The 17,228-nt window shown below is 39.3% G+C and overlaps 1 protein-coding gene across 1 annotated transcript in view; it reads right to left on the bottom strand.

Annotated features, from left to right (window-relative positions):
* Window positions 1–368: 368 nt before the first annotated feature.
* SHROOM3 (shroom family member 3) overlaps window positions 369–17,228 on the bottom strand; it is a 135,111-nt gene continuing 118,251 nt past the window's right edge. The window contains exons 6-10 of the mRNA XM_018576175.1: window positions 15,060–15,914; window positions 10,588–11,079; window positions 8,681–8,819; window positions 3,558–3,830; window positions 369–1,430 (exon numbers count right to left, since the gene is read on the bottom strand). Coding sequence (XP_018431677.1) covers window positions 1,083–1,430; window positions 3,558–3,830; window positions 8,681–8,819; window positions 10,588–11,079; window positions 15,060–15,914 — 2,107 coding nt within the window. The 3' untranslated portion in view covers window positions 369–1,082. The remainder of the gene's footprint in view (window positions 1,431–3,557; window positions 3,831–8,680; window positions 8,820–10,587; window positions 11,080–15,059; window positions 15,915–17,228) is intronic.

A 17,228-nucleotide genomic window follows, 5' to 3' on the forward strand; every position in this document is an offset into this window, starting at 1 on the left:
TCTTACTTTCGGGGTAGGTCTTGTTTTCGGGGAAACACGGTAACATGACTTGAGTCTACAGGAAAGAAAGTAAAGGAAAATCTCTCTAATAAGACACAGACTGCAAAAAACTGACAGCAGTTTAAAAAATGTTTCAGCTTTAGGTATTCTCTAAACCTTTTGTATAGGCAGGAGGGTCCCACCACATCCTGCCTTGTAGACCCCATTGTTGGTCCTTCGAAATAACCTGTGGCTTTACTGATCAATAGTGAGCAACGGTAGGTAAGGGTAGGGTCAAGCTCAGCCTTCACAAGAAAAATGAAAGTTTGTACATAATTCAGCTGTCTATATCTTTGGACCTACTGACATGCATTTTTTGTTTCACCTCTAACCTCTGCTTTTGCCTTGCTTCATCATATGCTCTAATTGCATTTCCAAGGTTTGTTGATAAAAAGAAATTGTGGCTTCTTACATTATTCATTGGCACAATCTTTACAGACATTTTCATGATTTAAGCACAAGAATGTGACAGCCAGATAATTCACTACATTGTTCTTCTTCACAAGGTACTTAGGTCAATCCAAAAGGGGTGAGTTTATGTAAACGAATGTAAAAAAAAAAAATGCGATAAAGTAAGTATTTTACTTACTGGGCACCACTGAATTAGTCGATTTTCATTACAACATGAAAAGGCAATCTCTACAGCAGAATAAAGGTTAGCCTATATACAAAACGTACATAAATGAATTACAAAAAAGGAGTTTTATAAATAGAAAAGCAGGGTCAGTAAGGCATCAGTTCCACATAGCTACAGGCTTGCAGTCTCACAGTGTGAACACAAGAATAATGTATTGTCTTCCTGCTCCATCAATGTGTGGTTTGTGTGGATTTTCACTGTTCCCAGCAGCACCAAGTACTGTACGAGTGAGGCAGTGGAACAACACATTCAGTCATCCCTTCACTGCCAATGAATGACATCCAGAATTTTCCTTACTTGACACTTCTTTGATTTATAGCCATCATTACTGTGCTTGTAACACAATTTAAATCAAATGAATCTCTAGTTAATGTACATCTGCCTGAGTTGTCTAAGAAGAAGAACATTAAAGTGAAGTGGTCAATGGTGGAAGCATCTTTACATTCCCCGAAGAAGACACACTTTCTTCTTTCAAAGGCACTTTTCTATTGTCCATGAAATCTTTAGGTAAACTTTCTAAAAGGCAATCCAATTGCTCCTGACCAAGTTTGATCTTATCATCCAGCTCCCTCTGTTCTATAAGAAGAGCTGACTTCATTTTCACAAAATGCTGGTAGTCCTGAAACTGGTCCCTGGTGAGGTAGTTTCCTAAAATTTCCATCACCAACTTTTCCCTACGATCAAGGTTCTCCTTGAGTTCTCGGGCGTCTTCATGCTGACCACAGAGTTGCTTTTTCTTTTCATTCCAGGTGTTCTACATAAATGTAAAACAAAAGATCAGTCAAGCGGTAGATGCATACCTTTCGTCAACAACAGGCAGAGCCAGCGCTACTCTACAGGCAGGTCAAGCAGCTGCCTGAGGGCACTGGTGGAGGGGCAGAAAGATGCGGACTGGGAGGGGGCCCCTTTAAGATGGCGACGATTACACCTCTCTGCACTCCCTCTCTCTCCACCCGGCCACTGCAGCTTCAGAGCGGCCAGGAGGAGAGAGAGAGTGAGCGCTGACAGGTGTAATCAGAGCCGCCTCTCAGCGCCGGTATGTAGAGCCGAATTAGCCACCAGGGAGCAGAGGAGTCCTTGTGATTAGGTGAGGGACATTAGGTTCCCGGGCATCTGGCACCCCCCCCATCAGGAAGTTCTCACCCGATCCCCCCTGCTCCCCCCCTTTCTTGCCGCTGGCCAGCCGGAGATCCTTTCAGGAGACAGTGAGAGGAGAGCTGCACTCGCAGCCCTTCCTGTCAGCTGTCACAGGAGTTCCAGAACAGTGTTGTGCTGGAACGCCTGTATGGGAGGTGACAGGCTCAGTAAAGAGAACCTGTCACCTCCATATGCTATCACACAGGGGCTTGTTAGCTCCTGTGTGATAGCAATAAAGTTAAGTGAAGAAAATAAAAATGTAATAATAAAAAAAAAATGATTGTTAAAAAATTATAAAATAAATAAAAGTTATGAAAAAAGAAGTAAAAAATAATAATTAAAATGATAAAAAGTAAAAGATAGTAAGATTAAAAAATAAAAAAGTAACAAAGAATAAAAAAATTATAACAAATAAAAAATTAAAAGATAATCATAGAAAAATAACAATTTTAAAAAGTAAAAAAATAAAAAAGTGATAAGTAAAAAAAAAAAAAAAATTAGAGGTACACCAAAATTAAAATTTCAAAACCGAAATGAAAAATAAAATGTCAGGCCGAAACCGAAAATGTTTTTTTTTCTAACCTTTTCACATTTTTTTTTTAAGCAGCCGCCTGAGGGCGTGCAGGGGGGGTGCAAAAATGCACCTTTGCCTGTGTAGGCAAAAATCTTTGCACCGGCCCTGACAACAGGTGATGTACAGATGAATGCTGTATGTTTAGGCATAAGTACTCCTACACTACATACTTGTTGTGGCCATAGTAAAGAGCTGCAGTCATTACATAAGCATGACTGCTAGACAACAAGTGATCTTATTTCTCTCAATATAGGTTTCCTTTAATTGTATTAATTAACTCCATTACAAAAACTAGAGGCCACCACCTAAAATTGGTGGAAAAAAAATTCCAGCACAAGGGGCGAAGGGGGTTCTTCACAGTAAGATCAGTTAGGGTCTGGAACTCACTGCCACAGACAGTGATTTCAGCAAAGAATGTGGAATTGTTCAAGAAACTTTTGGACGATTTCTTAAGGGACCGTAATATACAGGGGTACAGGTACTCCTAGAATGAGATCCTAATAGGTTGGACTTGATGGACTAATGTCTTTATTCAACCTCAAATACTATGTAACTATGTAATTAAATCTCCTTAAATTAAAAATATCTCCTTTTATTTTTACCAGATTTTGACAAAAATAAAACAATTCATTGAAATCTATTTTGCAGATAAAAACCATCCACCTGTTTTTCCTAAAACATAAGATAAGAAAAGATAAGATACGATTATTTTTTAGTAAAAGACCCTTCAAGAGCCCACAATGTGGAGAAATATTTTGGATTAAGGCTAGTATTCAGTCATAACCATATAGATAAATGATATGGAATTAGCTATCGGAGAAACAACTTGGAAAACCCCTTCATTAGGGCACATATGCTTATTGCTTTGCCCCCAAATTTCCAAAAATCTTGTGCTGCGGTGTTCCATGAAAAAGCAGGCCAACCCTAAGCACTTGGGCCACCTTAGAGATGCTCTCAAGCAGACTGATACTCTACGTGAGGATCTTAGGGGGGATATTTTCACCAAAAAAACTTTACACAGTGTTTTGTTCTGAAAGAGAGATGAGTTCTGAAAGAAAAATGAGGTGAGGAAAAACCGTAAATGAGATCAACTGAGGTGGAATACAGCAGACACATTTTGCTAGGGATTTCCCAAAGTGCAAAATTTAAAAAAACAATTGATGCATGTACCCTTTCTTCAGCATTGGCATCTTCACCCAAGGTGCATAGCACGTTTTCCACTCTAGCCAAGCGTCCCGACAGTGAGAGCAGAAGGTTCACCACCTTTTCCAGGTCTCCAATAAACATCTTATACTTGTCAAACTCATTGGGTTTGCAGAGTTGTTCGACCAATGTCTCCACCTGCTCACCAAGACGGTTGTTGAGCTTTATATCGACTATAAGACTCTCCTTGGCACCTTTCAAGATGTCAAGTTTACGGATAAGGTTGGTAACTAATTCCACCTGCAGATGTAAGAAGAACAAATATCTGATGAATTTCAAATTACTTTACCTTATGACAAATATCTACTTATATTCCTAACATATGTTTTATTTAATATCTGAGGCAGTTTGGACACAAACAGCAATAAAATCATGACTTTGGTTTTAACCATTCCATACTCTATCCAAAACAATACAATGGCATTATATACACATTTTCTTCTACCACCTGTTATATGGATATAGGATTCCTAGGGTGTTATCTGATATTCAGCAAGAGGTTCATTTTTCCATGTAATATGCAGTTACAGCATCACAAACTTTGATTAGTTTTACAGATTTGGGTAGCTCTGAGAACAAAGCACTTCATAACAATTTATTATGAACCTAAAAGAATTCTCAGGTGACAGTACACTAGAAAGCAAGCCTAGTTAAGCATACCAGATTACCATAATTAGCAAGTTCTGATAAAAATAAAAACCTTCACGGGAAAGAAGATGGAAAGACATTGGGGTCTATTCACAAAGCTGCCGAGGGCAGCCGAGTGAATGACCGATCAGAAGTGAAGTGAGCTGAACACTGTTCGGCTATTCACTTCAGGCTGGTACGGCTAATTTCAGCCGTATATCGGCTGAAATCAGCCGTACATCGGCTTGCTTCGTGTGGCTTCGGATCAGCCGAACATGCTCAGCATGTTCGGCTGACCCGAAGTGCAGAAGGAGTTCGACTCAGCCGATCCAACATCTGGATCGGCTGAGCCGAACCTCCGGCAGCCTACTCACTGCTGTTCGAGCTATTCTGAAAGATCCCGAACAGCAGTGAGAGAATAGCCGAATGCCGCCGAGCGGCATTTGGCTCGGCTGTTCTGCTTGGTCCCTCAGAGGCACCGAGCAGAACAGAAAAAGAGTGAAAAAAGTAGAAAAAAGTTAATAGAAAAAGGTTCTCCTGAACCGAAGGGGTCCTGGGGCCGAAGCTAGCCGAAGGATCGGCCGAAGCTACGGCCAGATCCTTCGGCAGCTTTGTGAATAGACGCCATTGTTTCCACCACATTATAGCATATTAAAAATAGCAAGTGAATCCCACAAATTACAGTGCAAACATGATTCAAGATAATTATGAAATCCCTTAACAAGCCTTGTTTACAGAGTTGCAACTTCAATGTGCACTAGACAGTTTCTCACAGGCCTTGCAATCCTGCTTTGAAATCACACCAGTGGCATTGGTTTAATTAAAGGCACACATGCTGTTGTAAGGGAATTTGCACTTTGCAGGGGAAGATTTCCTTAGCTTGAACGTGGTGAAATTTCACTTTGCAAAGAATCATTACGAAGGGTGCGAATAACGTGCAAGGAACAAAACAAACCAAAACAGTATTTTTGCTTGCACATGATTGGGTGATTGTAGTCATCAGAACTATTCACTAAACGAAGGGCAAACTTCCCATGCAAAGTTCAAATTCCCTCGCAAAGTGAGCAGCCTATTTTCCTTTAGTAAATCAACCCCATCATGTACAAAAAGTTTATATTTTCTTTCTGTATTTGTGATGGTATTTTCTTGGTGTTCTGGTGTCTTCTCACCTGGTGTGTTCTTATTGAAGAACTCCGGGCAGAAGAAAACGTATCCTTTTCAGTGTGGGGGTAGCCCCACTGCAAGGGCTAAGTGCTCATTTTTGGCTGAAATAACAAAGATATAATCTGCACAAACTGGATTCTCCAATATCTAAAGCACAGTGTATAGGTGTAATGGATTTGTGCTGCTATAAAGTGTCTGGCTGATCCCACTATTTACATAGCATGAAAGGTTGAAACCTGGAAGGATTTGTATCCTGAACTGTGAGGTCTAAATCTTCACCACAGAAAAAAATGGAAATCAATCTCTGCCCCCTGAGCTTACAGGGATTCTATGGTTAATCTCTCTGTCATATCCTCTCTGTGAAAATGGGCAGCAGATTTGACCTACAAACACTTGGTTTGTTTTCATTAATCGGTATTGCTGTAATTCCAAAACACCAGCAGACATAACTCTATTGTGCAGACACAAAAGTGGGCATTAATTGCCCAAGTGAGCTTTCCACTATACACCCTTCGTAATGACTGTGCTAATGTCCCTTCGTGTCCTGCGCAAGGAAGAATGCCAATGTAATTATGAGCATGGCACGAATCACTTAGATCACTTTCTCCCTTTCCCAGGGACATGTGGCTCTTCTGCCATTTGAGACAAATACTGAAATTTGGGCAGAGGACAACGTCCAGTCAAAGTACAGATTGTCTACATATATTAGAATAGTTGAAATGTTAGCTCTATTTTTTACTCTAATGTATTTTTTGAATGCTATACAAAGCGTTGTGATTAAATACATTCTACCTTCTTTTACCCAGAGGATTGGCTAGCCCTAGTATAGGACTAACAAGATCAGACAGCATAGCCACACATGGCACACCAAGGCTAGGAATGAAGAGACTGAAAATAATTTGCCAACTCAAAATCTGTAACAAGTACCTCTGACTAGAAGAGTGTGGCATAATGTCACATTGTAGATGTACTGACCAACAGTGGATGAGCTATAAGTACGGTAAATGTATAAAATATTTGAATGTGTTACTAACACTCATAACTATATTGTGTGGGTGTCTGTGAGCCTCCTGGAAGTCCTGCTACCCTATGCCAATGTTGGCTATTCTAGAATCCAGCCCTGCACACTTCTTTCCATTGTAAATAACTTCTGGTCTGTTTGCAAAAATGAAGAAAAAACTTTAGCTTATAGGGGCCAATCAGGTTTCATCTTATGTTCTTTAATTTAAAATTCAAATGAGCTCCACTCTAGTATTTGTTTTCTTTTATACAGTTTTTATATCAACACTGCTCGTTTCAAGAAAAAGCCCGAAAACTTTGTAATATATGCTGTTGATTAAGTTGTAGCATGAGAATGTTTAAACATAAAAGTATCACCGCTATGAACTGTGAAGAGAAAGAAGGCACATGCAGTGAGAAATGCGGATGTCTAAGCAAGGGCTATTCTAAAGAAGTGCATTGAGAATATGCTGATAGGCAGGAGAAGGCAGGGTGCTCCTGAGGAAGGAAGTCCTGCACCATGACATGTCTGGCTTATTCTACCCACCCACAAGCTAGGGAGGCAGGGAGCATAAACAGATCAAGAATTGGTCTTTAGTCTTAAGATGTTGTTCTTAAGAAACAGTAGAAAACTCTATTAAAATGACTTTTATGAAAGGTTTCTGATGTAAACAGAATTTTTCCATCTCATATACAACAGTTACAAAACAGTGAATCACAGGTTCAGCTTCACTACCCCAAAAGTATCTGTGGCATGAGTTTGGAGATGGCTGATTCCATTAAAGTGTTCTCATTGTGCTTTGTTATAGAATTAATCATATATGGAATATATTGATATAGAATCAAGCCATCTTCACACCTGGGCACTCCTTCATTCAGCATCCCTAAAGTGCATCTTATTCAGCACTGTTCATGAATCCTAACACCCTTGTCTGAGAACTCTACAACTATTTGTTGTGGTTAGTAATAGTTAGTCGAGGGGTAGACAACCTTGGCACCCCAGCTGTCGTGGTATGGAGATATTACAAAACTTCACAAGCATGTCTCCCAAGGCATTTAACAGTAAGGTTATCCTTATAGGTTTAACCTATTGACAGTGGAACGCGGTCTCACAAAGCAGGTGATTTAAGAGTTAAACATTCCTTTGCCTAACCAATATTGTTCCTACAAAAGATCTTTTATAGACAGAGACGTTGCCAGAAAATGTAATCTGTTGAGTTGGAATTTTTCATCCACTTTCCTCTGGACAAACAGTCTTTTCAGATGTCTATTTTCCCATCTTGAGATAATGTAAAGCAATAAAAATTAGTCAAAAACGGTATATTGTAAAGATTTTCCCAAATGGATATCATTTAAATGGATTCTTTAAAAAGGCCCTTGTACTTCATAGCTGTTGGTAAATGTTATTGCGCTGACAGATTAGATCTGAAACAAAGTCCAACAAGGTGTGGACAATTAAAGAATCAACAGTATTTGACCATATTATCACAATGATAATAAGTCTCTCTATAAGGAAGAAATGTAGTGACATTCTGTAATTATATAGCAAGCCTTCATATAAATTGCTAAAGGCTCCCTTCATAGCTGTGTGCATGCATTTGTACACTTACTGTATGCTAACCTATATTATTATACTAGTTAATGCAAATAAACCACCATGTGTGATATATGTGTGGTGCATTGTCATTCTTTCCACATGATACCCCAATGCACATATACATTATAAAGACACACACACACCCCTAAATATACCTCAATGCACAAATGTGAATGCGCTGTCCATTACTAACTTTTTTCAACTACTTTAATGCAGCAATTTATTATGTGGAAGGGGGCTCTGATGTATTTAAGCTGAACCCCAGCTACAGAGTACTATGCATACTTACACTGGTCTAGCTTGGCCCAATATAAGTATGCAGATGCCATACATGATCGTCCCACAGGGTTCCTGGAGCTACTATTTTATAGCCAAGCTGTACCAATATAAATATGCATAAACATTTATATCTTATGTTCAGCTTCAAGTGAACTTTGCAAGGAGCCTATAGGCAAACTTCGGACCTCCAGCTGTGGTAAAACTACAAATCCAATTAGGCATTGCAAGACTTTTACAGCCACAGGTCTGACTTCTATAGGCAGATGCATGATGGGATTTGTAATTTCAGTACAGCTGGAGGGCTGAAGTTTGCCTACTCCTGCTACCAGCACACAAAAAACACACATACGGTAGGTGTTATTATAAACCTATATAACAACCAGGTAGGAAAACAACAGCTACTACCAGCCAAAACACAGCTTACCTTATTTCCGTTTACATCAGCTTTCCCTTCTATCTGTGAATCTGTGATTTTTTGTAGGAGCTCAACTTTGGAAGCAGACATGGAGAAATGGGTGGAGATGCTCAATACGTTCTCTGTAGAGTTTTTCTTATCCTCTTTCCTATACAGTTACCAAATAAAAATTGTTTAATACATGGGCAACTAAATATTTGTACTTAGACAATAGCTACTTGCTATTATAACCGTGCTATTCCACTAACACATTCTTATCTAAACAGGCACAGCAAAAAGCAGTGATGATGTGCCAAGAACGGCAACCTATGGCAACCAGTCAAAAATTGTCTCTTGTTAAATGTGATTGATTGCTGTGGGTTAGTCCACTCTGCACTTTATAATTGCTAAATGCCATATATCTATATCCTATCGTACAGGAAAAGCATGAAGAAGTTATAACTTTAATAGAATCTGATTTTGAGTGTGGATTAAACATAGTTTAATGATTTTATGATAACAGAATTCTTAAGAGTAAAGAATAATGCTAATTGATTTGCAGTCTAGAACACATACCTTCATCTACCACATGGTGGCGCCATTATCATTCTTTCTAATTACATTCACATCTACTGTATTTCTCTAGGCATTTACTTATTTGTGTCATACAGTGTTTTGGGAACTGTAATAATTACAATACTATAACAGCCATATTTTAGAGTCATAATAGGGGAGACTAAACAGTAATTGCTGCATATTTGTCCTCCAATGATAAAAAAAAGCATCAACAAATATACACCAAAGTTTGCATAATTATTGTGCCAAAGCCTTTTTACTAAATTTACAAATATGGTAGTCACCCTAATCCCTTACAAAGGTGGAAATGGACTTTAAAATTATATGAATTGGGAGATGGGAGAAGAGGGATCATGATTTCTGCAGAACTGACCAAAATATTAAGGACCTGATCACTGTTTGAGAACTTTAAGGCACAGAGGGAGAGGAAACAATGAAAATATAAATGTATGTTGCTACCCGCTATCTATTTTTTTCTCCTTTATTGACAGCGGCAGTGGGGGGGGGGGGTGTGTACAATAGCCAGCCATTGGCTATTGCAATTTGAAATGGCCAATAGCAGCCTAGCTATTCATTCCCTTGCTATTTGTTGTTTTTTTTTTATTCTGACGGTGGCCGGTGGCATGGATGGGGGAGAGGGCACCTCCCTAAAATGAGTTTTTACAGGTTGGGATGTCTGCCAACATGGTAAAACACTCTAAACATAATATAATAGTAACAGTTTCTTTGTATGAAATATTTCTGTTATGTATTCAATACACACATACAGTATATCACATGAACTTTAAACTTCTTCTTTAAAGCTATTTCTTCTTTAAAGCTATTTCTTTCCTCATTCTCTAGCTGATCGCCCAAATCGCTCTCCTGGCCTGTTGCTGGTGTCTCCATTAGCTAGCTGGCTGCTGAGACACCTGTGCATGTGCGTTGCTGGCTGTGGCTGCAAGTAGCTGTGTGCGTCCATACAAGCGTGGCTAGCTCTCCTCCCAACAGATTGACTGATGGCAGAAGGAGCCAATCTCTACTCTGCCCTCAGTACCCTCCCCCCTCAACCAGGAAGTTCTGAATGGTGGATATCTTCAGGGACCTTGCAGCGGTGACAAGTGACCACAGGTAAGTGTAGGGGGGATGGGTGGACAGAAAGGTACTGGGAATTTTTTTACCTTAATGCCGAGAATGCATTAAGGTAAAAAATGCTCTGCGTTAGGTAAAAGTGAAAATCATCACTAATGGTTAAACATGCAGAAATACATATTCATGACGTGCTTTACCTGCCAAAGAAAAGCTTAAATGGATATGTACAAATTGGTAGACAGAGCTAAAGAGTGGTTCAAATAAAAGACGGGCTTGGTAGAAATACTTACTTTCCATTGTGTGATGATGACAAATCTTCTGACATCATCTTGTCTTTGATCTGCCTTTTATTTTCTCTTAAAGCACTGGGGCTTCTCATAAACAGCCCCCCCATTACGTCCATAGTTGTTTTCATCTTAAACTCTGGATCCAAAATGTCAGCCAGAGATTTGTCTTTGTCTACAATCTCCTTGGCCAACTCCTGAGATTTGACATCCTCGGGAGACATCATACTTGTGCTGACATGATTATAGGTGTGTATGTCTTCTGAATGTTTAAGTGCTACATTGGAGGTTTCTTCATCCTGAGTTGGAGGGAGGTTTTGAGAGCTCTGACCTGTTCTCACGAAACTTGTTGTAGACTGAGGTATCTCTGATGAAGAAGAGGCACTAGCCTGAGGAACTTCACTCTCTCTTATAAGTGCAATAGCAGTTGGCATGTTCAAATCACTCTTTTCTGTGGTTGTCTCCATTGTTTCCGTGCCCTCCACAGTTTTGGGATATCTGCCATTAGAAGAGGAAAACATCAAAACAAAGCTATGACATGCTGTCAAAATCTAGCATTATTTTCTGAAATAATTTAACACCCTCCCCCAGGATAACACATATATGTGGCAGCACGACAGGCGGGCTTTAATACCGAGCTGCCATCTATATACATCCAGCCAACTCAAGTCTGGCCAACTATACATGATTACATGATCAGGAAGCCTGCCTGTGACTACTAGCGTTCAAGAACCTTCAAAGGCCTGGCAGCAGCCGGCGGCAAGGGGTTAAAGAATCAAATGCTTTATTACAGTGTACATCCGGCCAAAAAAACAAAACAAAACACATTTAATATATCTCTCCACCACATTCCTACATGTTTAGCTCTTTAAAAACACTGAAAGCATAGCAAAATACCTGCCATCTGCCAGAAACCCAGTAAGCGCCTAACCTCCTGTTTGGGCTGACAATAAGGAATACCAACTAGTGACACAGGTACACCAACCAGTGTCATCAGCCCTGCCTGCTGGACTACAGAACTCTGCTGACACCCTACTCCTTTCTTTCCCACTCCTCCTGCCTTCAGATCTTAGATCATGCATATATCATGCATACAGGTGAAACTCGAATAATTAGAATATCGTGCAAAAGTAATTGCAGTAAGTGCTGCAAAAGGGGCCCAAACCAAGTACTGAGTACATATGCATGCTTGTACTTTTCAGAGGTCCGATATTGTTCTATGTACAATCCTTGTTTTATTGATTGCATGTAATAATCTACTTTTTTGAGGTTGTAGATTTGGGGTTCTTGGGGTTTTGATAAGCTGTAAGCCATAATCATCACAATTATGACAAATCACGGCTTGAACTATCTTGCTTTGCATGTAATGAGTCTATCTCATATATTAGTTTCACCTTTTAAGTTGCATTAGTGAAATAAATGAACTTTGCACGATATTCTAATTATTCGAGTTTCACCTGTATGTCATAAGCAACCCCCTACTGCCTGCATGGTGTAGACCAGTAACCGTCACTGCCTACTTTGTGCACCAAGCATCACGCAGTAGAGAAATATTAAAAGTCAATAAAAAGCAGCTTAAAAACTGCCATAATACTGATAATTAATTTTTTTCTTCGCACGATAGGTGTCCTTTAACTTCAGACACAGCTGATATTTGCTTACTGTAGGTTAGATGTAGTTTACAGCACATATATTCTAAAGGTATAGGGGAAACAAAATATACATTTTTAATGGATGTATTCTTAAAGTGACATTAAACCCTCAGATTTTTTAACATAAAACAATACTGTAATGTGTGCCTTACTGTAATCCATGGTTGTTTCCCTTCTCTTTGCTGCTCTTCCTTTTAAATCTGTTATCTGTTCTCATGCTGGGCAGAACTTCTGTTTTGCAGCAGACTGCCTTGTCTCAGGAATGGATACACGGTGTCTGTGTATACGTTTGTACAGGCTTGTAACCTGAGCCAGCACTACAGGAAGAGGCCCTGAGCTGAAAAGGGAAGTTCTCCCCAAGCATGAGAAGACATGAGGATTTAAAAGGAAGAGCAGCAAAGAGAAGGGAAACTACCATGGATTACAGTAAGGCACACATTACAGTATTGGTTTATGTTAAAAAATCTGAGGGTTTAATGTCACTTTAAATGCACAGAATATTACTGGTTATTGAGTTGTTATAGTTATAATAGGCATCAGAGATTGTTGATCCAGGGAATATCCGATTGCCTTGTGGGATCAGGAAGGAATTTTTTCCCCCCTGTTGGAGCAAATTAAACCGTGCTTTATAGGGTTTTTTTGCCTTCCTCTGGATCAACAGTGGGTAATTGTGGGCATAGTGTTCTGTTTAGGTTTTTCTTCTCTTTTTTTTTTTTCCATATCTCTATAGGTTGAACTCGATGGACATGTGTCTTTTTTCAACCTGACTAACTATGTAACTATGTAATGCATGTAGCATTCACCTGCTTGTAAATACATTCCAAAAATTAATGTTGACATGCCTGAAAATGCATGACAACAGACTACAACAATTGAAAACTGCACTTACAAAATGCATATAAAACAAACATTTTTAAGCACAAAAGTGTGTATAGACTCAACGGTATCATGAAAATAGCTTGAAAGGGTAAAAGAAAAAGCATTTTTAAAAATACCTAAATTTGCTGACTTACAAATTCATTTTTTAAAAAGCCTCAAAGTCATATTTTTATGTGCGGCTGAGAACCTTTTTTGCTTTCTGAAAGTGGCAGTTAAAATTAGTCACATGTGTCATAGTCACAACTTTATCTCAAATATCCTATATTGTAAAAAATTAATCAAAAGAATCAAATACAAGAGGCAAGCTGAGAATCTTCATTTCAGAAGGTGCCATCTAGACTATAAGATAAAACAATGAACATGGTTGCTACATGAACAAGTACTGTATAATCAAAATCGTGGTGCTTAGTGCCTGGGAATGGGTAACACTGATATTGCAGTCAAAAGTTGTGAAGAGGAGTCGAATATTCTCCCGTATGTACAATTATGGATTACTGATAACTATTGAATAAATGTGATGATTTTTGGCTTAGAAGCTCTTTGACAAAGTGCGATTTTCTCTACAGAACACTTTTATATATGGATGTACTTGTATGCATTTATTTGCTAAAAACATTTGCATACCTTTTTTTGTCTGTATTACTAAGACACTTTACAATGCCTTAAAGTGTCAGTGTCTCATAGTGGAATTTTTCATTTTGGACTCTGTGCCTTGATCACACACGGTCATAAGGTACCACCTCGTGAATATTTTCTTTTCTTATTTAAAAATAAACCATCTAATTGTAATTGAGAGGCTGACCATTCATTTCTAAGGAGGCTTAGGTGAATGTGTAAGTGTGGAACATGCTGTAATCTAAAAACCTAGACTGTGGAAGACCTTCTGCAGTCAAATGTCAATTCCACCTTCACTCATACATACCATGTATGCTTAAAGAAACATTCAGGGCAAATGTCTCAGCAAAGGACTCCCCCGAAACCCCCCCCCCCCCTCCTTATACTCACCGTAGCGGCAATCCCTTGCGTTTCTTTCTCCACAGCAATCAGCACACAAGTGATCAGTGTTGGTGACCTTGGGGACTTCTGCTATTGGCTGCTAGACCCGTGCAATGCTCTTCTATACAGGAAAGTGCCAGGTATCATCACCAAGTGCGGAGAAGGAAGAAGCAGCATGGAATCTCTGGTAATTTGGCTATAAGAAGGCCAAGGGTCCAACATGGGCAAGGTGACACTGCCTCTTTAATGTGTATTGAAAGCCAAAACTTTTTTTTTATTTTGGATAGCAAATGGAGGTATAACATCCCTGTGGGGTTTATATTGTCGTCTGTGTCTTAACTAAGGACATTCACTCTCTCTCTATGTCCTGGTGACCATTGTTACTGGGGTAGAAAGTGAGAGACTATCCCAAATTTTACTAGTATAGGAAGTGAATAGAAGGGGGATTTCCTCTTACTTTGCAGGGATTCATCTTACTTTTTCCTCTCTCTCTGTTGCCCAACAGGACACAACCCAGCAAAGAAATAAGCCTGATGGGGTTTTAAGCACTGCTTTATATAAACTTTATAAAATGAAGGCTAGACATAAAGGAATAGTGTGCATGCATTGTACATACAGAATATTTGTTCTCTCTTTACTAGTATGCTCCCAGACACTAATGTCAACAGACAAAAAAGCAAGTCAGTGAAGAGAGAGACATAAACTAATTTCATCTGTCCTTTTCACAGTATACAAGTTTTTTTTTAGTGCATATGGAACATGGAACTCTTTACATGTCTTTCATTCGTCTGTTTCTGCTTGATTTTTATAGCACAAGACACCATGGAAAAGGCAGGATTTAATTTGGTGCACTGCTATTTCTGACCACTAAAGGGAGAATTCAGAAAAAAACCCAAACAAGGTACTATTCTTAACTGATCACACCTTTCTTGTGCGTCACAAGGTACTTACATTTCTTTCCAGTCTTTTCTCACATTGCCTTTATAATGCTTGGGCGGAGTGGCCAGCAAAGTTTGCATTGTCTCTTGCTTTTCCTTCAAAAGGGCATCTTCCAGAGTTGGAGGTGGGAACGGAGGTGGAGATGGGGGAACAAATTTAATTTCCGGCGATGTTTCCAACTCCTGGTCCTTAACAAATACTTCATCATCCACGTCATCATTGCCAACCACAGGAGATAACTGGAGACCAGACTCAGATATACGGAGGGATATTTTCCCGTGGTGGGAAGGAGTTTCAGAATCTGATGAACTGCTGCTCCACATTGCATTGTTTTTCCAACCAGTGGGAGCCTTTGGACCAGATATGGTGCTGTTTTGTGAGATGTTTGCTTCTTTTGTTAAATTTAGGCCCTTGACTTTTGGTGGTGGAGGCCTCTGTGGTGGAGTATACTTTGTATGCAGTTTGTTATGGTTCTGATTCATTGAGTTATTACTATGCACACTTAAATCTAATGCACTTTGACTTTTAGCCTCAGCTGATGAAATGTTAGTTCTTCTTTCAGTATACAAATAATCTTCAGTAGTATCTTGTGTCTTCTGGCTGGGTGAATCTTGTATAGTTTTATTGGGACTGAAGTTACTGGGTGACGGTAAGGTGGCCAGTCTTGTGCTCTGAAGATTACTGTGCTGTGTAAGACTCTGGGCTCTTATGTGTCTTCGAATTTTTACATTGCTCTGATCAACCATATTGTTTGATGGGGAACCCATCCTCTCGACTTCAATGGGAGAATGGTGGATAAAATGTGGTTGCAATGTTGTTTCGGAAGGTGCTGTTTCTGGGTGGTCTTCAGTTTTGCTTCTAGAGGAGCTAAATATGGGCACAGAAAAATCAGAACAAAGTAAAATAAAGTAGGTAAGGGATCAGTAGATGCTAAGGGTAAGATTTCCTATAGTATTTTGTGCAGATAACATACAGTAAGGATGAAAACACAAGTGAAAATAATCTGTTTTCCCCAGAGTAGCCTATCAGATGACTGCTTTTATTTTTTAACCTTCACTTGTAAAATGGAAACTTCAATCTGATTGTGGGCATGGACAACAGCCACAGACCTTTTTCCTTTTTTAAATCTAATTATGTACTTTGAAGGTCAGGTGACCAGATATCTGTACAAATATGGTGGCACATTTGCACGATCAACCAATCCAAACTGTGCATTTCAACTAAGACTGCACTTCTAAGATGCCAAGCATATGTTATGCAAGGAAAAATCCATCTCCCAGCATCAAAACTGTAGTTCACATTCTGGCTAAACCAGATTGAATGCTATGGGCTTGATTTACTAAAGGCAAATAGGCTGTTCGCTTTGCCAGGGAATTTTCACATTGGATGGGAATTTTCTCTTTATGTGGTAAAAACTAGGGACTGGACTTTGCAAAGAATACCCAATAATCAATAAATACGCTGTCTGAAAATAAATTGTTACATGCAAACCTATTACACAATATAAGTGGGAGCTGACAGATGCCCCTGCTGTTAGTGGATATAAGGATTACCTAAGAGATTCTGTGACCGTATAAATGTACCAGGCTGAACACAATTACAAATGTTACTAAAGCTTGCAGGGAATTCTAACATCACTAATAGTTAACTGATTGGGTTCTATTAATAAGTACAGTATACCCTAACAATTGTCTGACAAACTGAATTGCTTCACTGCTACTCTGACAAATCTGCTATGTTTCTGACCATCTCCCAGAAACATCAGATAACAAGTGCCTGATACATTATTTATGTGGCTCGTTATGGAACCAAAGGTCCCAGTATGCCCTGTCAGATAATTCTGGGATTTGTACCTCCACAGTGGCTGAGAAGCTGCAGCTTACAAAAGATGGAGTTCCCACAGCATGAAAAGCAAAATTTCCCTGAATATCTTGCAATTTAACTTTAGTTTTAACTTTGGGTAGCTATTTGCAGAGGATGCAGTGCCAAAGGAGGAAGTCCCAGCACAGGGGATCCTGAAGAATGGCAAGTCAATTTTGAAAATGATTTGTTTAACCCCTTCATGACTGAGGCCCTTTTTTCCATTTTTGCACCCATGTTATATTCCATTTTGGCTGGGTCTTCAGGACGCAGCGAAAATTTGCACAGTGGGTGTCACTGTCCGCACCCTTTTGGCTGGCA

The sequence above is a fragment of the Nanorana parkeri genome, unplaced genomic scaffold (assembly GCF_000935625.1).
Source record: "Nanorana parkeri isolate BGI_ZX_2015 unplaced genomic scaffold, ASM93562v1 scaffold59, whole genome shotgun sequence".
Lineage (NCBI taxonomy): Eukaryota > Metazoa > Chordata > Amphibia > Anura > Dicroglossidae > Nanorana > Nanorana parkeri.